Source organism: Leucopleurus acutus, assembly GCF_964270905.1.
Source record: "Leucopleurus acutus genome assembly, chromosome: 1".
Classification (NCBI taxonomy): Eukaryota; Metazoa; Chordata; class Mammalia; order Artiodactyla; family Delphinidae; genus Leucopleurus; species Leucopleurus acutus.
In genome coordinates, this window is record NC_139142.1 from 85,017,163 (window position 1) to 85,041,570 (window position 24,408).

The following is a 24,408-nucleotide window of genomic DNA, read 5'->3' on the forward strand; positions in this document are numbered from 1 at the left end:
GTATTGTACCCAAGGGGAGAATGCATGGGAGAATGGAGCTATAATATTCATTAAGAATATATGTGCAGTGGTAATTGGTAATCCTTCCTTGTGTGTTTCAGTGATGGAGATGCTTACCGTCTTTATAACCTAGATGTCTATGGATATAAAATACATGACAAAATGGGCATTTATGGTTCAGTGCCTTATCTCCTGGCCCACAAACTGGGCAGGACTCTAGGCATTTTTTGGCTAAATGCCTCAGAAACACTAGTGGAGATCAACACTAGTGGAGATACAGAGCCTGCTGTAAAGGTGAGCAATGGATCATGGCTGCATGTCATACTCACAGAAGAAACAAAACCACCGAAGTGTAATTGTAGCTCTGGGCTTTTAATGGCAGTCCTCTGCCTCCAGAGTCCTCGCAGTATAATCAGTGAAGGTTATTGGTATGTACTAAAGGATCAGACTATTACACACATATGGATGGGTGTTGTGGGTTAGAGGGAAATTTTTCAGACCTTCATTCCATTCCTTTTCCAGGATGCATTGACCCAGACGGGCCCAGTTGCTGTGAAACAAAAGGTCAGATGTCAGACTGATGTGCACTGGATGTCAGAGAGTGGAATCATTGATGTTTTTTTGCTGACAGGACCTACACCTTCTGACGTCTTCAAGCAGTACTCATACCTTACAGGTACTTGCATGTGGAAGTGCCAGTTTCTTGTTCCATTATATTTCCTCTATCCCATGTAGAATCACTGTAAATTAATATTTGTTGTACACCATATAGTATTTATAAACAACTTACCCAAGCTTTTAAAGAAGCAAGCATTTCTCCTCCCACTCTCATCTCATTCAGCTTGGTTAAACATTCCACTAGGGCTGGAACTCTCCATTCTCTAATCCCTAATACTCACCATCTGCCTTCCTTAGAGCCTTTTAACCCCTGGGCTTTCTCTTCCTTTATCTCAGATGACCAGTATCCCAACCTGAACTTTTCTATGTTCTCTTCTCCATTAAAATATAGTGGCTTTAGCACTATAAAAGCATTTTATCTTTAAAAGATATGAGATTGGGGCTTCCCTGGTGGCGCAGTGGTTGAGAATCTGCCTGCCGATGCAGGGGACACGGGTTCGTGCCCCGGTCCGGGAAGATCCCACATGCCGCCAGGAGAGGCCACAACAGTGAGAGGCCCGCGTACCGCAAAAAAAATAAATAAAATAAAATAAAAGATATGAGATCATCTCAATTGATTGCAGAAAAAGCATTTGACAAAATCCAACACTATTTCATGATAAAAACATTCAGAAGACTAGGAATGAAAAGAAACTTCATCCACATGATAAAAGGCATTTATGAAAAATTCACAGCTAACATCATACTCAATGGTGAAAGACTGCAAGGTTTTCCCTAAGATCAGAAACAAGATGAGGCTTCCCTTTTCCACCACTGCTATTGAACATTGTAGTTAAAGTTCCAGCCAGAGAAATTAGTCAAGAAAAAGAAATAAAAGGCATCCAAATTGGAAAGGGAGATGTAAAATTATCTCTATTCGTAGATGATGTGATACTATATGATAGAAAATCCCAAAGAATACACACACACACACACACACACACACACACACACACAATTAACCAAAGTTGCAGGGTACATGGTCAACACACAAAATGAGCTGTGTTTCTATACACCAGCAATGAACAATCTAAAAAAGAAATTGAGAAACAACTCCATTTACAATAACATCCAAAAGAATAAAATACCCAGGAATAAATTTAACCAAGGAGGTGAAAGACTCGTATGCTGAAAACTACAAAAAATTCCTGAATTAAAGAAGGCCTAGATAAATGGGAAGAAATCCCATGTTTGTGTATTGAAAGATTTAGTATTGTTAAGCAAGCAATACTATTGGATGCAATCTACAGATTTACTACAATCCCTGCCAAAATTCCAATGGCCTTTTTTTAAGAAATGGAAAAGCTGATCTTTAAAATCATACTGAATTTCAAAGGGCCCTGAATGGCCCAAAAGTCCTGAAAAAAAATGTTGGAGGACTCATACTTCCCGATTTCAAAACTTACTACAAAGTTAAAGTAATCCAAACAGTGTGGTACTGGCATAAGGATAGACATATAAGCCAATGGAATAGAATTGAGAGTCTAGAAATAAACCCATACATCTCTGGCCAATTGATTTTCAATAAATGTTCAAGACCATTCAATGGAGAAAGAATTGTCTCTTAACCACATGGCACTGGGACAACTGGATATCCACGTGCAAAAGAATGAAGTTGGACCCCTATCTCACACCATATACAAAAAATTAACTCAAAATTGATCAATGACATATATATAAGAGCTAAAGTCATAAAACTCTTAGAAGAAAACAGGGATAAATCTTCATGACCTTGGATTGGCAACAGATTCTTAGCTATGACACCAAAATCATGAGCAACAGAAAAAAAAATTAGACAAGTTGGACTTATTTAAAACTAAAAACTGGGCTTCCCTGGTGGCGCAGTGGTTGAGAGTCCGCCTGCCGATGCAGGGGATGCGGGTTTGTGCCCCGGTCCGGGAAGATCCCACAAGCCGCGGAGCGGCTGGGCCCGTGAGCCATGGCCGCTGAGCCTGCGCATCTGGAGCCTGTGCTCCGCAACGGGAGAGGCCACAACAGTGAGAGGCCTGCGTACCGCAAAAAAAAAAAAAAAAAAAAAACCTAAAAACTTCTGTGCATCAAAGGACATTATCACAAAAGTGAAAAGGCAACCTATAGAATGGGAGAAAGTATTTGCAAGTCATACATAAGATAAGGGTCTAGTATCCAGAATACATAAAGAACTCTCATAACTCGACAATAAAAAGGAACAATCTAACTCTAAGATGAGAAAAGGGCTTAAATAGACATTTCTCCAAAGATGTACAAATGGATTAACAAGAACATGAAAAGATGCTCAACAGCACTAGGTATTAGGAAAATGTAAATTAAAACCACAATGAGATACTGCTTCCTACCCACTAGGATGACTAAATCAAAAAAAGAGGGGAAATAATAAGTGTTGGTGAGGATGTAGAGAAGTTGGAAACTCATACATTACTGGTGGGAACGTGAAATGGTTCAGCTGGTGTGGAAACAGTTTGGCAGTTCCTCAAAACGCTAAACATAGAACTACCATATGACCCAGCATGATGATTGATTTTGTGTCAACTTGCCTAAGTCATGGTGCCCAGATATTTGGTTAAACATTAGTCTAGATACCACTGTGAAGTTATTTTTTAGATGAGATTAACAGTTAAATCAGTAGACTATGAGTAAAGCAGGTTAGTCTCCGTAACATGAGTGGGCTTCATACGATCAGCTGAAAACCTTAGAGAAAAGGACTGAGGTATGCTCTAAAGAAACAGGAATCTGTCTCCAGACTGTCTTCATACTCAAGCTACAACTTCAACTCTTCCCTGGGTCTCCAGGCCTGCCTGCAGAATTCAGAGTTGCCAGTCCCCACAATCACATGAACCAGTTCCTTAAAATCAATCAATCATTTTCTCTCTCTGTATATGTACAAATACATACACACATATACACACATCCTATTGATTCTGTTTCTCTGCAGAACCCTAACTAATATACCCAACAATTCCACTCCTAGATACATACTCAAAGGAACTTAACAAGGACTTGAACAGATATTTGTATGCCAATGATCGCTACAGCATTATTCACCATAGCCAAAAGGTAGAAACAAGCCAAGTGCTCATCAAAAATGAATAGATAGGGCTTCCCTGGTGGCACAGTGGTTGGGGGTCCGCCTGCTGATGCAGGGTATGCGGGTTTGTGCCCCAGTCCAGGAGGATCCCACATGCCGCGGAGCGGCTGGGCCCGTGAGCCATGGCCACTGGGCCTGCGCGTCCGGAGCCTGTACTCCGCAGTGGGAGAGGCCACAACAGTGAGAGGCCCACGTACCGCAAAAAAAAAAAAAAAAGAAAAAGAAAAACAGAATGTGGTATATACAGAAAATGGAATACTATTCAGCCATAACAAAGAATGAAGTTCTGATACATGCTACAACATGGATGAACCTTGAAAGCATTATGCAAAATGAAATAAGCTAGACACAAAAGAACAAATATAACATGATTCCACTTGTATGAAGTACCTATAGTAGGTAAATTCATGGAGACAAAAAGTTAAGATTAGTAGTTAGCAGGGGCTGAAGGTTGGGATGAGTAACAGAAAGTTATTGCTTTGTGGTTATAGAATTCCTGTTTGGAGTGATATAAAAATTTTGTAAACAGCTAGTGGTGATGCCGGTACTACACTGTGAATGTAACTAATGCCACTGAATTGTACACTTAAAAATGGTTAAAATGGCAAATTTTATGTTACATATATTTTACCACAATTTTTTTAAATTGGTAATGTAATATGCTCCACTCCCCACAAAAAACCCACATTGAATTGTATGCCTTACATGGGTAAATTATATGATATATGAGTTACATATCAATAAAACTGTTAAAAATCAAAGTAATGTAGCATCATTTCTGCTGCATTCCATTGTTAAAATTTCCTGAGTCTAGCCCATTTGCAAGGGAAGAATTTGATTCCAATTTTGATGAGAGGAACAACAGAATTTGTGGATATGGGAAGACACCCATATAGGAATAAGTACCATCAAAGCCCCCCTACAGCCCCTTTCAACATTGTTATTAGAGAGAATAGTCTGGTTTACAGGAAAGTGCTTCAAAAACAGTGGATCTGCCACCATGGTCAAAGAAATCTGATTTATAAATTTATAGATTATCTGTTAACTCCTAATGAGGATTTAGTTCAATAATATCCTCTTACCTCTTCCTCCCAACATTGTTATATCATAATTTTTGGTTAATCAACATTCAGTGTTTACATTTTTCCAATGCTCAGGGGTGTCAGATGCTTTATCCATTCCACTTTTTCCCCTGGAGACTTACCCCCAGATCTCTATCTGGACTGTTTTTCTCTAGGCTCCCCGCACAGCTGTCACCCTAGGACTTACTGTTTTCTGTTTTCTGGTGGTAGATCTCTCCCTTCTTGGGGCCCATGTTTTTCTTTTTCGTGGTTTATTAACTTGGTGTTTTTGTTTGTTTGTTTGTTTTTGCGGTACGTGGGCCTCTCACTGCTGTGGCCTCTCCCATTGCAGAGCACAGGCTCTGGACGCGCGGGCCCAGAGGCCATGGCTCACGGGCCCAGCCGCTCCGCGGCATTTGGGATCCTCCTGGACCGAGGCACGAACCCGTGTCCCCTGCATCGGCAGGCGGACTCTCAACCACTGCGCCACCAGGGAGGCCCTTAACCTGGTTTTTGTTCATTGTTCGAAGCATCTTCTGGTAGTTTCCTACGAAAGTGCATTAGAGGTCTACTTTTTGCATCTTTGCAGATATGAAAACATCTTCTTTTCCTACCTTCACCCTTGTTTGATAATTTGGTAACTGGATTGAAAATTATTTATCTCAGAATTTGAAGGCATTTCTCTATAATCTATCTTCTTGTTCCAAAATCACTCTGAACTCTGTTCCTTTGTATATGATCTATCTTTTCTCTCTGACATATCTTCTCTTTATCTCTGATAGTCTGAAATTTCTAATATTCTGAAACTCTGAAATTTTACAACCAAATGCCTTGATATAGACCTTTTAAAATAATTGCATATTAGATGTAGACTCTTTCATTCTTGAGAATTGTATCCTTCAGTTCTGGAAAAGTTATTATTCCTTTGAAAATATCTTCACCTCCTTTTTCTCTTTCTACTCTACAGATTTTATAATCTTCTCTTTTTTGTCCAATCCTGAGCAATTTTCTCAATTTTATCTTCCAGGCCTTTCCATTTATGCTCATATTTCTAATTTCTGCAGACTCTTTCTTATCCTCTGATTGTTCCTTGTTTCTAATATCTTATACTTGTTTTATGCTACCCTAGTCTTATTTTATGGGTGCAACTCTTTTTCATCTCCCAGAGGTACTAATGATAACATTTTGATATTTACTTTGATTCCTTGTATTGCCCCTATTTTCTCAGAGATCCTTTTACTCTATTTCTTTATGTGAGTCCCTCTGTCTAATTTTTGGAGGCTTTACTCAAATGTTGGATGATCCTTGGCTATCCATGCATACTTAAGAATAAGGTTCTGCCTGGAAGCTCTGTGTACCTGGATGAGTTTTACACTCTCGTGTTGAGGTGGAGGGGGGAATTCTCCTGTCCGCTAGTGTTCTGGGAGCAGGGATGAACCCTTCTCGTCGTCATCCCCCTCATAAGCACTCTGGTGAAAGCTTACTTGGTTTTGCTCAATAGTTACCACACCACCCCTGCCTGCTGCCTTCCAAATTTTGTTGAAATTACTCCTCTCCCATTCTCTTTGTTCTTGTGGTTTTATTCTTTTCTTTCTTTCTTTTCTTTATTCTGATTTTAGTGGGACTTTAAGAGGGGAAGGAGATAAATGCAAGTGGTTGACCAGATGTCCTCCATGTTATCAGTAAATGTTTTGATGATAATTTCCTGACAGTTCTTCCTGCTTTCAGTTTCTTTGCCTTCTCTGCTCCCAACTAATTTTTCTAAAACATAGTCTGCTGAGGTTACATCTTGCCAAACTTTTGATGACTTCCTATACAAGAAGATTTAGAGTCCTTAGCCTGAACTACAGGGTCCTTTACAAACTGACCCTCTCCAGTGTCATCTTCTGCTGGCCTCCTTCACAGTGTAACCACCCTGGAATATTTATTTTTCCCTAAGCTTATCATGTCCTTCTCTGCCTCCATATCTTTTCTATTTCCTGTGCCTCAATGATCTATTCATTCTCCCTGCCTGAGAATACTCTTACTTATTCTTCAACATTCTAACCAAGTGTTACCACCTCTGTGAAGCCTTTCAAGACTCCATACTTCACTGCAGCCAAAATTTATCAGCCCCTCTGCAGTCCCACAGCACTTGAGGGTAGGGACTCTGCTTTCTTCTTGATATTCTAAGTACCAGGCTCAGTGCTTAGACCTTGTAGACATTCAGGAAACATTTATCAACTGTATAATTATCATTGTGGTGGTAATTGGCTCAGTTGTCATCTCCCCCTTTTAGGCACACAAGCCATGCCCCCTCTCTTCTCCTTGGGGTACCATCAGTGCCGCTGGAACTACGAAGATGAGCATGATGTAAAGGCAGTGGATGCAGGATTTGATGAACATGACATTCCTTACGATGTCATGTGGCTGGACATAGAGCACACTGAAGGCAAGAGGTACTTCACCTGGGACAAGAAAAGGTTCCCAAACCCCAAAAGGATGCAAGAGCTGCTCAGGAGCAAAAAACGTAAGGTAAAATAAGCCAGCACTCTGAACCTTTTCATTACAAAGCATTTTTTAAAGTTGCCTTGATACATTAGTGGAAGAGAACCATCTGGTAAAAAATGGCCAGGAAAATAGTACCTTCAGTTGTAACTGTAACTGTGATAACAGAAAAGCAATGGTGAGAAGGTGGCCATCCCTGCCATCCATCCCTGCCTTAGCAGTCCATCCATCCCTGCCTCAGTGGTCTAGGTCCCCGTAAGGATGAAGGGGCCTAGCATTCAGTCCCATTCGTTGTGGCCACCCTGTAGTGCTGTGATGGATGCACCCCATGATGCAATATTTGATTTTGATGTCACGATTGAGTATGTCACACTGGCACCAAGAGGGTATGAAAAGGCTAATTAGTCCCATAGTGAGGTGTTCTTGGGGGAGCAGACTAGCTCCCAAGCTCCTTTGAAATTGGCCTGAGAGAGCTGGGAAAGGAGACAGGATCAGGTTTTAAGGTTTTAAGGTGGTTAGAGGGTTGAACTCAAGTGAGGATTCCTGTGCATGCACCAGGGCTTGTGTGGTTTGAACTTCCTGTTGGCATCAAAGAAGGGAGCATCAGGGCTTTCTCTGTCAGTACACACGGATGTGGGTGGAAGGCTAAGGGGGAGTGATGGGGCTTGAAACTCTTAACAGTCGCTCAGAAATGGAGTCAGTTTCTTTATTACACCATTTTTCCTGCATGCTTCCCTGATGGACTCCATCTGTCCATATGGCCAAGGAAAGAACTAAAATAGAAAATGAGGACAGGGAGAAGACACTGGAAAGTGTGTAATGCGGGGCGGGGGGGGAGTGATAGCAATAATGAAAAGGGTGAAGGAGAAAAAAACAAGAGAGGAAAAGGGAGGAACCCCATATGTATCACATAAATGGATCCAAGATTAAAGTTGCCTTTTCAACCCATTGCATTGAGCCCCAGGCCTTTCACAGGTGGTCAGAGCCAATGCTGTTAATTCTTAATCTGCCAGTTAATAAACACCTACCATTTATCAGGCATTTATTATGGAAGCAGCCCAAGAGACCATCGACAGATGAACGGATAAAGGAAACGTGGTATACATATACAATGCAAAATTATACAGCCTTTAAAAGGAAGGACTTTCTGATACATGCTGCAACATGGATGAACCTTAAGGGCATTATGCTAAGTGAAATAATCCAGTCACAAAAAGACAAATACTGGGCTTCCCTGGTGGCGCAGTGGTTGAGAGTCTGCTTGCCGATGCAGGGGACACGGGTTCGTGCCCTGGTCCGGGAAGGTCCCACATGCCGCGGAGCGGCTGGGCCCGTGAGCCATGGCCGCTGAGCCTGCGCGTCCGGAGCCTGTGCTCTGCAACGGGAGAGGCCACAACAGAGGCCTGCGTACCGCAAAAAAAAAAAAAAAAAAAAAAGACAAGTACTGTATGATTTCACTAATCTGTAATACCTAGAGTAGTCAAAATCATAGAGGCAGAAAGAAGAATGGTGGTAGCCAAAGGCTGGTGGGGAGGAGGGAGTGGGAAGTTGTTTTTCTGTTTTTTGGGGGGGGGGTTTTGAGTATTATTTTTTAATATTTATTTATTCATTTGGCTGCACCAGGTTTTAGTTGCTGCACGTGGGATCTTTTAGTTGCAGCATGCGGGATCTTTAGTCGTGGCATGCGAACTCTTAGTTGTGGTATGTGGGATCTAGATCCCTGACCGGGGATTGAACCCGGGCCCCCTGCACTGGGAGCACGGAGTCTTAGCCACTGGACCACCAGGGAAGTCCCGGGAAGTTGTTTTTAATAGGTATAGAGTTTCAGTTTTACAAGATGAAAAGAGTTCTAGACATTGTACAACACTGTGAATCTTTTTGACACTGTTGAACTGTATGCTTAAAGTTGGTTAAGATGGTGAATTTTATGTTATGCATATTTTACCACAATTAAAAAATTTTGTAAGTTTTTGAGCAATGGAGAATTAAACTTTAGTATGTAGAATAGATTTGGATAGATATGAGGAAGGATTATTAGAAGGTTATTGTAGCCAAATAAAGTGGTTTTGAGGCCCCCGAGTAGGTGGAAGTGATGGTATTAGAAGGGCAGGGAGAGATAGTGGAGAATAGTGCTGTGATCACAGCTCTTCTCAAACCTCCTTCCTAAATATGGCTGTACCATATTTAGGTTTGGGGATTATTTTTTGTTTTTAATATGCTAGTTTCTTTTCTTTAATGTTTTCTTTTGTGTTATCTTAGCCTCTGGCTTTCTAGGGAGCAGGGACCTTGCCTGCTTAATCCTTTATGTAAAGCACCCAGCACCACAGAGAGATAGAAGCCTAATAAATGTGATCTTAAGAACATGTATTGGTGGGGCAGCAATAATTGTGAAAAAGGATGGGCCTGGTTCTGATATCAATTTATATTCCCATAAGCCCATGAAAGTTTATAGGATTTTACTGGTGTCTGAAATATTTCAGTAATAGTAGCTGTTTTGAGTAAAATTTGAATGCCAAAACTATGATGAAAACAAGTAAATGAACATATGGCTCATATAAAACTGATGAAATCTTTAAACCTTTATGTCCTAACAGCTTGTGGTCATTAGTGACCCCCACATCAAGATTGATCCCGACTACTTAGTGTATGCTAAGGCCAAAGAACAGGGCTTCTTTGTGAGGAATCATGAAGGGGGAGACTTTGAAGGTGTATGCTGGCCTGGTAAGATGTCATTTGATACACCTGTTATCCACTGTTCAGTCCCAACTAATGAAGGTTGCATGGCCATCTTTCTAATTTCTTGTAGTTGTCACATGCTACATTTATGTGCCTTTCCTTAAAGATGATAGTATTATCTTCTTTTATATCTTTCATTTAACATCTGGTACAGTGTTCTTTGTATACATTTATAAGTCAATGAATGAATGAAAAATTAACAAGCAAACCCCAGTGACTTGCTATTTCCCTAAGCAAATAAAAATTAAAAGCCAGGGAATGAGAAAATGAGAGGAGGAGAAAGAGGAAGAAAGAAGAAGAATCCTGCAATCTCTCTCCCTGTGATTCTTCTTTGCCCTGTTAGCCCATAGTTTTGACTTCCCAGCCTTTCATGAGTGACCTCAGCTGCCCCTGACAACTCTGAAGTCTTCATTTCAGAAATTATTAGTTTAAAGCCTTGGTAAAAACTCCTCAAGGACAAAAGGGAATCACCACTCTGTCATATGATAGCACTCTATCACAAGTCCATGCACTGTAGAGAAACCACACGCATTCCTCTTCTCCCTATACCACTTATAAACATGTCTCTCCTCTCTTTAAGAACAGAGAGGTCACTCCAGGCTATCTGCCATCCTTACTGGGCCTGTCTGAGGCCATCAGTGAGGGACAGGCTCCATCCTGATGCTTGTTCATTGGCATTCCCCTGGCTGCTGAGCTTGAGAGAGCTAGTGATTGTCACTGGAGTCCAGCATTGCCTTCTTCATTCGTTTCTCACCAGACCGTGCCTCTGCATCAGCTATCTTTCACATTTGATGTGAGGTGCCCATTCATTACCCAGCTTTCACATCTGATATTCTTCTTTACAGATATATTACCATGAGGAGCACCATTCCTAACAGGCTGTCTACTCCTCTGCCTCTGCAGGTCTCTCCTCTTACCTGGATTTTACCAGTCCCAAAGTCAGAGAGTGGTATTCCAGTCTTTTTGCTTTCCCTGTTTATCAGGTTTGTTTTTATTCTTTTGCTCTTTCCTAGTTACTTGGAAGGATAAAGTAAGGGAAAAAAGTGATTAAATAGAGCTACTCTGCTTCACTGAGTAGCTCTTGATAAATAATACTTGTATGAAAAGACAGAGATGCCAGGGACTTCCCTGGTGGTCCAGTGGTAAAGAATCCACCTTACAATGCAGGGGACGTGGGTTCAATCCCTGGTCAGGGAACTAAGATCCCATATGCCATGGGGCAACTAAGCCCGCACGCCACAATTACTGAGCTTGGGCGCCTCAACAAGAGAGCCTGTGTGCCGCAAACTACAGAGGCCACGTCCCCTGGAGCCTGCGCGTCACAACTAGAGAGAGAAAACCCACACGCCACAACTAGAGAGAAGCCTGTGCCACCAACGCGCCTCAACAAAAGATCCCACATGCCTCAACAAAGTTTCCATGTGCCGCAACTAAGACCTGACGCAGCCAAAAGGAAATTAAATAAATAAGTAATAAAATAAATCTTAAAAAAAAGACGGGGATGCCAACCACATTACAGACCTTGGTGGTACCATATGAATTACCAAGTGCACAAAAGCTGTGATTTTGACTTCTATTATGATAGACTCTATGATATATCAAAGTACTTAATAATAGAGACTTATTATATTTTCAAACTGTATAAATTTTTACATAAAATAGTATTGTATAATATTATTAATGATGATGATAATGATATATGAGAAAGTATCTTGCAAAGTATAACGTGATATTAAAAGTAAGGTACAATAATAATTCTTAAAACCTTATAAGAATCACAGAGAGAACTGGAGAGGCCACATCTAGAGAACCGTTTTCAATCAGCGGTGGTGATGAGAATAATGATGTCTGATATAAACAGTATGTGCTGTGTGCCAAGCACTATGCTACTCACTTTGTGTGCATTATACCATTTCATCTTCACAATAACTCTTTGAAGTTGGAATTGTAATTAACTCTAATCCCACAGGTGAGGAAATCAAGGCATGGACAAGTGTAAAAACCTGCTAAGTTCACCCATCTAGTAAGTGGTGGACCTAAGATTTGAACTCAGGTCTGTCTCCCAAGCCCAGCTCTTAACCACTAAACTCTAGTTTCTGAGCATCCTGTATTAGGATATAGAAAATAACTTAGAGCAGGGGTAAAGAACACGTGGGCCAATCTGGCCTTGCTCATTTGTTTCCCTATTGTCTAGGCTGCTTGCACATAACTATAGCTGGGTTGGGTTATTGAAAAAGAGGCCTTATGGCCTGAAAAGTTGAAAATATTTACTGTCTGGTCCTTCCAGAAAAAGTTTGCCAACCCCTGCCTTAGAGGGTGCTAAAAAGAACAGTCAAAGTGGTTAAATATTTGGAACCCATATAGCCGCGTTCATAGAAGTATACATGATTAGAAATAATTCAAAGTAAAGAGTCAAAAGAAAACATATAAGCCTCCTCCAGTCATTTGAAAGGCTACCATGTCGGGGAGGCAGCAGATGTATTCTGTGGTATCCCAGAAGGCAAGCTAGGCCCTGTGAGAGGATGTTACAAGGAGAAAGACTTTCAGAAGATAATGGAATGAGCTGCCTGAGGGACTCCCGGTCATTGTAGCTATTGAGTCAAATGCTGAGAGACCAGGGATTCTATAAAGGGATTGCAGCACCATGTTAACTACATGACTCAACAGCCCCTTCCCACTCTAAAACTAACAATTCTATGTAGAACACACACTATAGATCCTGCTAACAAACGGGTATCCTAGCTGTCAAACCTTTCATAGTGTTCGAGGGAAGGGGGAATCTTTTCATGGACAGCTATAATTGCCCATAGTTAAGAGTTGTAGCAGATGATGGATGATGTAGAGCCTAATTGTGAACATTCACAACCTTTCCTGTAGTGGTTCTCCGGGGGTCTCAGAGCAGACCTGTGGGCCACATGGGAGTACAGCCCAGCACTCTTTCATTCATAAGTACTCAACAAGTACTTATTGAGAACCCTCTGCCATTTAGGTTGTTCTAGGTGTTTGGGATTTATCAATGAACAAAACAGACAAAATTCCCTGCCCTGTGGAACTTTTAACCTAGCAGGGGACAGAGCATAGATAATAAACATAACAAATAATAAATTAAATGGAGTAAGAAAGAGGAATAGGGACGGCTATCATATTAACCTTGTCACTGTAGGAGTTTTATCATGACCAAGATTGACTTCCTAGGGATCTACTGACATCCTCCACATATGGAACGACATGAATGAGCCCTCTGTCTTTAGAGGGCCAGAACTAACCATGCAGAAGAATGCCATTCATCATGGCAACTGGGAGCACCGAGAACTTCACAACATCTATGGCTTTTATCAGGTAAAACGTCTAAAAAGCAGCCACCTGGATCCATGTGCCCTGACTTTTGGGCTGAAAGTCATTTGCTTTAACAACCATGCTATACAGTTCATTTCTTTGTGTGTCTTTTCTGACAACTGTTGATACAATGGGTCTTATCAGGTTGTAGCCAGTATAAGACTCATTATTTCTCCCTTTGCATCTTTTCCATCTATAATGAACTTGATTAATTTATAGATATTAGTTGATTAATGATAACATAGAAACATCTTCCTTGACAGGAGCCATTAGTACATGGCATTAGATAATACCTCAAACCTTTTATTGAAGTAGGCTGTGTATAAATACGTAAACAAAGGCAATTAAAACAGATTTTTTTAAACTTCACAAACGTCTAAATACAGCAAGTCTTATATTCATACCAGGGGAGTAAGATTTAGAACACAGATGCACAATTTCAATATGTATACTTCTAAATGTAGAAAGCCTTCCTTAAGTACTTAGCCTTCTCAATAGAAGGTGGTAGAATTGTTTTCCACTTGCCAGTCACATCCAAAAAACTTGGCAGTCACTTGCCCTAATTTATGTCCTTGGTTCTTTGTTATCTTCAAAATGTAATGGTGTTCCTGTGGGCCTCCCACAAATTGCTGTTTTCCAGCGGGAGCTGCTGGCTACATATAGCACGATTTTCAGATGCTATCTGTGTACTTCTCTACACAGCCTCTTGCTATAACTGTAAACTAGCAATACTTTATAGCTGGAGAATTTTCTTATGTAGGCCAGGGCCAGTCACTTAACCTCTCTGAATCAGTCTCAGAGGTTTTTGTGTAGGTTACTAGAGAAAATCTTATAAAAATGCCTCACAATAGTAAGCACCAAGTAAATACTATTATTTACTATTATTTCATTGCTATTTTAATGAGATAAATTGTTTCACTCTTTTAATAGGGGAATTTAGAGTAGTTTCATTACATCATGAAAATTATTGGGCAGATTTTTAATATTTTCCATTTCACATTCCCACCTACTATTTACTTTTTGCATGTGAAATAGCTTATTGGAGATGTCTGCACAGTGACATAATCCAGTCATCTCTTTGAAATTTTTCTCCTTTGACTTTATAGCAAATGGCCACTGCAGAAGGACTGATCCAACGATCTAAAGGGAAGGAGAGACCCTTTGTTCTTACACGTTCTTTCTTTGCTGGATCACAAAGATATGGTAAGGACTGGTTCATATGATCAGACTTAAAAACACAAGCTAGCAATCTGTCTCTTTTGACAGATGGTGCTACTGTGTTGATGCCTTCCTTTTCAGTAGGTCAGGTCTTAGATTGTAGAGAGCAGTGTGCTCTGAAGTGTGCATTTTGTCCTTTGAGACTGAGTAAACCAATTTTAATAAAGTTTAGTTACTTTTTTCCCACTGAAGAACTGGACACTTAGTTGTTGGGAGAATGACTTCAGAGTATCTGTTTGCTGGGATGGTCATCTTTTTTTTTAACATCTTTATTGGAGTATAATTGCTTTACATTGTTGTGTTAGTTGCTGCTGTATAACAAAGTGAATCAGCTATACATATGCATACATCCTCATATCTCCTCCGTCTTGTGTCTCCCTCCCACCCTCCCTATCCCACCCCCTAGGTGGTCACAAAGCACCGAGCTGATCTCCCTGTGCTATGCGGCTGCTTCCCACTAGCTGTTTTACATTTGGTAGTGTATATATGTGAATGCCACTCTCTCACTTCGTCCTAGCTTACCCTTCCCCCTCCCCGTGTCCTCAAGTCCATTCTCTACATCTGCATTTTTATTCCTGTCCTGCCCCTAGGTTCTTTAGAACCTTTTTTTTTTTAGATTCCATATATATGTGTTAGCATACGATATTTGTTTTTCTCTTTCTGACTTACTTCACTCTGTGTGACAGACTCTAGGGCCTGGGATGGTCATCTCTGATCCTGTCTCTTTTATTTATCAAGACCAGAGAAAATATACTTTAACACATTCCTTCAACCACCTGTTCCACTCAGCAATGTGGTTTAAAATAGACCCAGCTTTTGCTTGTGGTCAGCGTCATCTATAACTGGATCCGGTTTACTAGCTAATGTAGATCTAGTTCAACTTAACCACCCTGTGGCAGGAAGGCTATTTTAAGTCCCCTGGCCTTGCATAAATAACCTGAAGCTTAGGTCCTAGTTTGAGGAATCCAGCCTTTATTGTACCACAGACAATATTAGGCCTCCTACTCCACCCCTGAAAACCAGCCCCAATGGCACTCTGAAAGACGCCAAAATATAATCATCAGGCAAAGATTCAAGTACAGAGATACTCAGCATTAGTCCTTAAAATAAAAATTAAAGAAAATACAAATATCCAACAATACGGGAATAGTTATTAAATTATGGTATATCCGTATGATAGACTATCATAAGGCTATTTAATATAGTAGCATTAATTGCATGAGAAAATTTTTGTGACATGATAAAAGAAAAAAAAAGCAGAAAGCCTAAATGTTTATATATTATCCTGATTTTGTTAAAAAAAATAAATATATGTAGGTAGTAATCTAAGTAATTATAATACTGTGGTGATTATGAGTGATTTTAATTTTCTTCTTTTTACTTATCTCTATTTTCCAAATTCTCTACAAGTATCCCTTTTAATCACTATAACAAGTAAAGTCTTTGAATGAAAACACTTATAAGCAGCAGTTTAAAAAAGATAACGGGGGTGGGGGAGGGATGGACTGGGAGTTTGGGGTTAGCAGATGCAAACTATTACATAGAGAATGGATAAACAATGGGTCCTGCTGTGTAGCACAGGGAACTATATTCAATGTCCTGAGAGAAACCACAATGGAAAAGAATTTTAAAAACTGTATATATATGTATAACTGGATCACTTTGCTGTGCAGTAGAAATTAGCACAACATTGTAAATCCACTATACTCCAATTTACAAAGAAGATAACAGAAGATACGCATACTAAGTAATCTTTGATCTCTTAAATATTGGCTCACTGCCTAGTCTTCAGTACTCTGTGTGAAGCTATCGATTTGCCCCAAACCATAGCAAGTGAGGCATTACAGAGAACACTGCTGTGTCAAGTTCTATGCTGAGACCAATAGCCAGAGAGAGCTTTCAGCAGAACAACCACATGAGACCTGAAAACATCTGAACGTTTACATGAACTTCGTTTCTTGATAAGAATGTTGTCATGTGGGTTTCAACATCATTATGCAGATATGTACATATCTCATCTGAAGTCAAGGAGAAATTATGAGAATACTATTTTAAAAGTCCCTCGAAAATATTTTTCTTTGCTCCCCATAGGACAGCCTAAAATTTCTACAGAATATTAAAGCAAAAATAGCTACCAAAAGTATTTTGGTAAAAGATTGACAAAAATGTTTCAGGAGTAATCTAGACTTAGTAACGTAAGAGTTTTTTTCCTTTTATGATCCTCTTTAGTGTTATATACCTTTACAAGCTCTTATCAACTATTCAGTGCGCAAGAGCACTGACTTTAGAGTCAGACTGCCTGAGCTCAAATGCTACCATATCCATTGTTTGCCATATTTCCCTCACTGTAAAATAAAGTTAAACAATGTTTACCTGATAGAGTTGTTGTAATGATTAAGTGGGATAATACAGGCAAAGCAACGTAACACCTGGCTCAGTGAGGGCTCTGTAAATGTTAACTATTGTTATTGCTGCTATTATGTCTCCCTTGTACCGTCTTAAGTCCTCTTATAGAGGATTTTGTGGAGTTAGGGGCGGTGTGTGGTGGATAGGCATATAGATTAATGGAACAGGATAGAGAATCCAGAAGGGGTCCCACACATATATGATCAAATAATTAGCAACAAAGTTGCTAAGGCAATTCAATGGAGAAAGGAGTTTTTTCAATAAATCGTGCTGGCACGTGGGGTATCCATGTGGGGGAGGGGGAAGAACCTTGACTCTTACACCATAGACACAAAGTAACTCAAAATGGAATATAGACCTAAATTATAAAAGCTATGACAAACAAAAAGCTTCTAGAAGAAAACATAGAAAATCTTTGTGACTTTGGGACTTTCTTAGCTAGAACACAAAAAACATGAACCATAAAATAAAAAAAGATAAACTGGACTTCATCGAAATTAAAAACTTATGCCCTTTCAAAGATATTGTTAAGAAAATGAAAGTCAAGCCACAGACTGAGAGAAGATATTTGCAATATACATATATATCTGTCAAAGGACTTGTATCCAGAATATATAAAAAGAAAGAAATGTTTTCCTTTATGTTGGTTTGCCTATTACAAATAAGGAATCTACATATGAAATTGAGTACCTGGGCTGATTTGTGATTTTTTTTCTTTTAATACCTTCTTACTGATGACCAAAGGTGCTGTGTGGACAGGTGACAACACAGCAAAGTGGAGTTACCTGAAAATTTCTATCCCTATGTTACTCACCCTCAGCGTGACTGGGATCTCTTTTTGTGGAGGTAAGTGATATCCTCAAGCTTGACGTGAGAGAAAATCAAAGGGAGGGTGTTTTCTTTTTATTATTATTATTAATTTTTATTGGAGTGTGGTTGCTTTACAATGCTGTTAGCCTCCACTGCAGAACAAAATCAATCAGCCATATAAAGGGAGGGTATTTTCATCAAAGCTGGTCACAAATCTCTTCTTGTGAGCTGTTTTCAACAGGGATACTCTATGGCCATACCACCCTGAACGTGCCCGATCTCCTCTGACTTCAGAAGCTAAGCAGGGTCGGGCCTGGTTAGTACTTGGATGGGAAACAGGGGTAAACATGGGAAAGAGAAAATGAGGAGAGTGAAGGAGAGCAGACTAGAGAGGAGAGTGAAGGGGATGCTTCAGAGCTGTGTGTGTACTGTCTGAACTGAGAACATGAAGAAAGTCATCAGAAAGTGAGCCAGAGTGTTTCTTTCCCTCATTCTCTTACTGCTCCCTCCTTAGACACTCTTGATAACTGAGTTTCTCTTCTTAAAACATGCCTTTTCTACCTGAAAGTGAGAAAAATGGAGAGAACTACAAAGAATTTAGCCTTACAGAACTCCTGTGACACATTTTAACTGTTAAATACACACACACACACACACACTCTTGGAAAAGATAAATTTAATTAAAATAAGATTCTCTGATGGGCTGCCTTTCCCTAATCCTAACAATTCCCTGCAGGTGAGAGATCCCAGTATGGAAGGTGCTCAGCATGGCTACAGGTCCAGCTGCTCCTTGTTTTCAGTGGGCCTGGGAGCACCTTAATATCACTTTTTGATAGATGTGGTTTTTTATGGCATTGGTCCACATTCAATACAAGGAATATGTATCCTGCTTAAGGGATAAGCACGAATTTCTCCCTAAACCTCTAATTCTGATTATATCTTTCCCTTTAGTTCTTTCTATAATTTTTATCTTGCTTCAGCTGTTGATTTCAAACAAAATCAATTGCCAAACCGCCACCCCACCCCTAAACACAGACTTATTGAATCAGGCAGACATTTTGCAATTTCTGGGTTACCTGGGCTCAGGACATACAGAAATGTTGATCTTACAGTAAAGCCTTTTGACAGGAAAAAAATATATTCAAAGAGCGTACTGTCAGATCCCCAAACAGCCTTGAGTTTTTTAGTATGTGCTCCCTAATTTGAGGCCACAGTTTTATGCTGTCATTTTGAGTGCGCATACAGCGCCTTTGCCCTGTCCGTCTTCAAGGCCTTATCTTACCTGTGTACATCGTCTGTTAGACGGCTGGGTGTCTGACTCAACCTTTCTTAATTGACTAATCAGCGGATGTAGGCGGCTTCATCGGGAATCCAAAGGCAGAGCTGCTAGTGCGGTGGTACCAGGCTGGAGCCTACCAACCCTTCTTCCGTGGCCATGCCACCAAGAACACCAAGCGACGGGAACCCTGGCTCTTTGGGGAGGAGCACACCCGGCTCATCCAAGAAGCCATCAGAGAGCGCTACACCCTCCTGCCCTACTGGTATTCTCTGTTCTACTCTGCACACGTGGCTTCCCAACCCGTCATGAGGTAAACAGGCTTCACCAGTCACACCAGCAACCAATCTCTACCAGAAGATCCCCTCAGCCACTGGCAGTGGAGTGATTACAGTGATTGCAAAAGAAAAGCCAGGTGTTTAACCAAGTGCCAATCGGCTTATTGAGCACCAACTGTGAGCAGGGTCAGGCAGTGGAGGTCACAGAAGATGAAAACTAGATCTCCTGCTACTTGGTGGTTCAAGTGTTAATATCTGTAGGAGAAAGAAAGAAAAGAAAAAGGAAGTGACTTTGTAACTGAATTCATCCAATATTTAACCCATGTAGTTCCCCTACAAAACTTGCCACCGCAAAATGTGTCTCTTTGGCTTGAGGATTCTTGGGGGCTGATTGTTTTTAAGAAACAAAAGGCTCAGGAAGTCTTTCTTTTTAACCTCCTCCTTAACTGCCTAAAAGAATTTAGTTAAAGGACCTGGTCCAGGAAGTGCATTATCATCAGAGATATCTACAAGGAATTTGAGCTAAGCATGGTAGGGGGAACATGGGGACCGAAGTCCTCTCTGTGTCCCATTGTCTCTGCATGGCCCAGCAAACATTTGTTTACCAAACATTTGTTTTTCCATCTCCGAGTGAATATCCTTCCTCCCCTTTGAAGTCCCAAACGCACGCCCTTCTCCTTTTCTCAGGTGTTATATGAGCCTCAATTGCCAATCTTGTCCTTAGGCATCGTATTTTTATGGAACCCCCTCATATGTTCATAATTAAATTTGATTTTCTCCTGTTAAATACTCTCATGTCGATTTAATTCTTAGACCAGCCAGAAGAACCTAGACAGGTAGAGGAAAGTTGTTTTTTCATCCCAACACCCACAAGCATCCTCTCATGAAGAACAACTTATTCTGCGAGGCTTAGCTCTATCTTACCCTTAGGGCTTTTCCTAGTGTATGAGTTATATTCTGATTCTATTTTGAAGACGGGATGTGAATAGCAACTTTCTGGGTTAGAGAACGGTACACACAGAGACAAACACAGTAAATACATCAAGACCTCTAGATTAGCAGTTCCTCAGCCTGGGTCAGATCAGAATCATCCGAGGAGCTTTTGAGAAATACAGATTCCAAGGCCATACCACCAACCTACTAGGAATCCCTTGGTTAAGTTCCAGGGATATATATTTTTTAGAAGTTTCCCTGGTGATTTTAGACATCAACCAGGTTTAGAGACCGCTGCTTTGTTATATTTAGTAGAAAAGGAATAGATTATTACAAAGGCTACTGAATAAACTAAAAATAAGTTTCTCTTATTAAAAAATATCTTTTCCTCATGAAATTGAAAATAATATTAGAACCATCAGGTTAATATCCAGATACATAGATATTGAAAGTTTTATGATTTTTATAAGCCCACGTGCCTCCTAGTTAGTTGTGTACAATAACAATAAAACAAAACTCAAAACCCACACAAGTTTCTGAAACCTCCAAAAATGTTGCCAGCTTGAGAACAAGAAAAACCAGTTATTTTTATTTAAATAGGCAATGATTAACGATTCATGAAAAGCAGTGACAGAATGGAAAAATGGCACAGATTTTACAACACTATAAAATTCGGTTTTACAAACATTTAAGTTGTTTTACACCAAACGTGTTAGGCATTTGGACTTGGACAAAGCTCCGATTCTGTCAGAGTAGTATTTAGTGCTCAACAATAAGAAGGGGAAATTTCAGGTACCAGAATTCTCAAACTTTCATTGAACCATTTAAGCTAATACATAGCTCTTTCACATAAGAAAAATATATAGTAATCACAAGTGCTCATAAAATCTTTTTTTATAAATGTATTTGTTTAATTTATTATTTTTGTCTGTGTTGGGTCTTCGTTGTTGCATGTGGGCTTTTGCTAGTTGCGGCGAGCGGGGGCTACTCTTTTTTTTTTTTTTTTTTTTTTTGCATTACGCAGGCCTCTCACTGTTGTGGCCTTTCCCGTTGCGGAGCGCAGGCTCAGCGGCCATGGCTCACGGGCCCAGCCACTCCGCAGCATGTGGGATATTCCCAGACCGGGGCACGAACCCGTGTCCCCTGCATTGGCAGGCGGACTCTCAACCACTGCGCCACCAGGGAAGCCCGGGGGCTACTCTTCATTGCAGTGCACGGGCTTCTCATTACGGTGGCTTCTCTTGTCGCAAAGCGTGGGCTCTAGGCGCGCAGGCTTCGGTAGCTGTGGCACACAGGCTTAGTTGCTCCATGGCATGTGGGATCTTCCTGGACCAGGGCTCGAACCTGTGTCCCTTGCATTGGCAGGCAGATTCTTAACCACTGCACCACCAGGGAAGCCCTCATAAAATCATGAATCATACAAAAAGAGTCTTGGCTTTTTCCAATTTCCTTTGAATAGTTATAAAACTGAAAATCTAAGTGACTGAATTATAATAAAAATCTAATGATATTGAAATTTCTTTTTTCCTTTCCCCAGGCCTCTGTGGGTAGAGTTCCCTGATGAAGTAGAGACTTTCGGTGTGGAAGATGAATACATGCTGGGTGAGCATTTCTTGATTAATTATAGTTATGATAAATACTTTAATTATGTTTTTCTTATTGTATTTTCTAGTGTAAGAACGCTAAAAAATCCCTAATCTCAAGAAAGCCAAAAACAAAAATAAAAGAAATTCCATCACCAAGATCTTTAGTGTATTAGTGGGATCACAGCTCTATTCTCTTGTCATGCAGCGCTTCGCATAACATGTTAACTTCACGCAAACCCATTTTATTTGTGGATGTAAGTTGGGATTCTTGTCTGGGTCCACTCCTAAGCCTTATGATACCACCACAGGGAAGGGAAGTAGAAAAAAGTAAAGACTTGTGCCAGACTTGTCAGGGTCCCTGCCTGTAATCCTACTATACCATAGGAGGATTAATGACAGGTAATAATACAGTTACCTCTGAGCACCTGTCCTCTTTCTAACTAACAGTGCATCTCCCTGATGAATCATTGGTTCAACTCACCAAGATCTCTACCTTCAAGAAGTTCAGTTGAGTGGTCTTTGAAACCACAAAGAGAAGGGATGTTTTCAGACCTCTTATCATGATATTCAACTTTATTTCTTCTCTATTTTTCAGGAAGCGCTTTATTGGTTCACCCAGTCACAGAACCAAAAGCTACTGTGGTTGATGTGTTTCTGCCAGGATCAAGTGAGGTAAAAGTAAATGACAAACATCCGCATAACTTACATGCCTCACGTCTCTTCCCTTCAAACTTGGTGGCTTAAAATGACAAAAATTTGTGCTCTCACAGTTCTGGAGGCTTGAAGTCTGAAATCATGGTGTCACCAGGGCTGGTTCCTTCTGGAGGCTCTGAGGGAGAATCTGTTCCATACCGCTCTCCTAGCTTCTGGTGGCTGCCTGCACTCCTTGGCATTCCTTGGCTTGTAGCTGCATCACTTCAGTCCATGCCTCCATCTTCACAGTGTGTGTCTGTGTCTCCCTTACCATTGTCTCTTATAAGACACTTGTGATGTTATTTAGTGACCATCTGAATAATTCCAGATTACCTCCTTATCTCAAGATCCTTAATTTAGTCAAATCTCTTACCATATAAAGTAATATTCACTCCGTCCAGGGATTAGGAAGCAAATATATCTTTTTGAAGAGCCACCATTCAGCCCACTACACTTGTCATTACTGATATGACAATAACCAGGCTTTTCTACAGAGTGCTCATGAATGATGTTCTTTCTGCTTGGTTTCTCTAGTAATTTGTAGTTCTGAAGGTGGGGCTCTTTACAAAGGTTCCCCTGCCAAGCAGAAACCTGAGAAAAAAGTTAAATATAACAACAGCTAAATAAATTGTCCTGCCAAGCATTTCTGCTGAGAGTTTCTCAAGTCGATTCTGACAAAGCGTAAGTTCCTATTGAGAACTACCTCCCTTTCTGACTTAGCCACAAATTTCTATAATGACCTATTAACATTTCAATCACATTGTTGTGACTATGTAACCTATTCCTTCAACACTATTTCCCAGACTGTTCTGTGATTGTTTCTCTTGCTACATCTTCCCAAAGCCTGGGTAGGAAAGCCAAGCCGTTTCTTGCCAGAACTTTACCTTGCTGGTTAGCTAGTATTGCATCACACTGTGCAGGGAGCTATCTAAAGGCCTTGCTGTCACCTTCCCCGTGTTTCTGTGTGGCCCATTCCCTCTCCTGCAAATCTGTTTATCGGGGAGGGCTTCTCTGACACCCTGTTTAAGATTATAAACCGGGGCTTCCCTGGTGGCACGGTGGTTAAGAATCCACCTGCCAATGCAGGGGACACGGGTTCGAGCCCTGGTCCGGGAAGATCCCACATGCTGCAGAGCAACTAAGCCCATGTGCCACAACTACTGAGCCTGCACTCTAGAGCCCGCGAGCCACAACTACTGAGCCCACGTGCCACAACTACTGAAGGCCACGCTCCTAGAGCCCGTGCTCTGCAACAAGAGAAGCCATGCAATGAGAGGCCCGCGCACTGCTACAAAGAGTAGCCCCTGCTCTCCGCAACTAGAGAAAGCCCGCATGCAGCAGCAAAAACCCAATGCAGGGAAAAATAAATAAATAAAATAAAATTTAAAAAAAGATTATAAACTACTCCCACTGCCCCGGTTCTGTCCAGCCCTCCTTCGTCCTTTATATTTCTCCACAGAACATGCCATTTTAAACATTCTATGTTTATGTTTTGTTTTGTTTATGTTTTGTTTATTATTTATCTCTCCCATTAGAATGTTAGCGTTTTGAGGGCAGTGATTTTTATCTGTTATGGTCTCTGCTGTATCCCCAGCATCTAGATGGGCACGTGGCCCATAGTAGGCCTTCTGTAAGTACTTGCTGGGTGAGGAGCTTGGTGACTAAGCTCTGGGTCTGATCTACATTATGTTTTGTGCCAGTTGTATGCTTCCTAGGCTGGAGATCTTTGAATATGGCACCAGAGCACACACTCTATACCTCTCGTTTCAGTTAGTTAGACTGGAAATGGTCGACAGGAAATCCCCAAATATTGTTTGAATCCTTTTTTTTTTTACCTTTCACTCCC

General features: G+C 40.7%; 1 protein-coding gene across 1 annotated transcript in view; it reads left to right on the top strand.

Moving 5' to 3' along the window:
• The window catches only part of GANC (glucosidase alpha, neutral C), a gene marked incomplete at its 3' end in the record, with an annotated part of 70,865 nt that overhangs the window by 33,518 nt on the left and 12,939 nt on the right, over positions 1-24,408 (top strand). Inside the window, exons 9-19 of the mRNA XM_082835716.1 lie at positions 102-294; positions 523-676; positions 7,082-7,317; positions 9,885-10,011; positions 10,930-11,009; positions 13,222-13,365; positions 14,469-14,565; positions 17,731-17,832; positions 19,142-19,385; positions 21,821-21,885; positions 22,465-22,541. Coding sequence (XP_082691842.1) covers positions 102-294; positions 523-676; positions 7,082-7,317; positions 9,885-10,011; positions 10,930-11,009; positions 13,222-13,365; positions 14,469-14,565; positions 17,731-17,832; positions 19,142-19,385; positions 21,821-21,885; positions 22,465-22,541 — 1,519 coding nt within the window. The remainder of the gene's footprint in view (positions 1-101; positions 295-522; positions 677-7,081; positions 7,318-9,884; positions 10,012-10,929; positions 11,010-13,221; positions 13,366-14,468; positions 14,566-17,730; positions 17,833-19,141; positions 19,386-21,820; positions 21,886-22,464; positions 22,542-24,408) is intronic.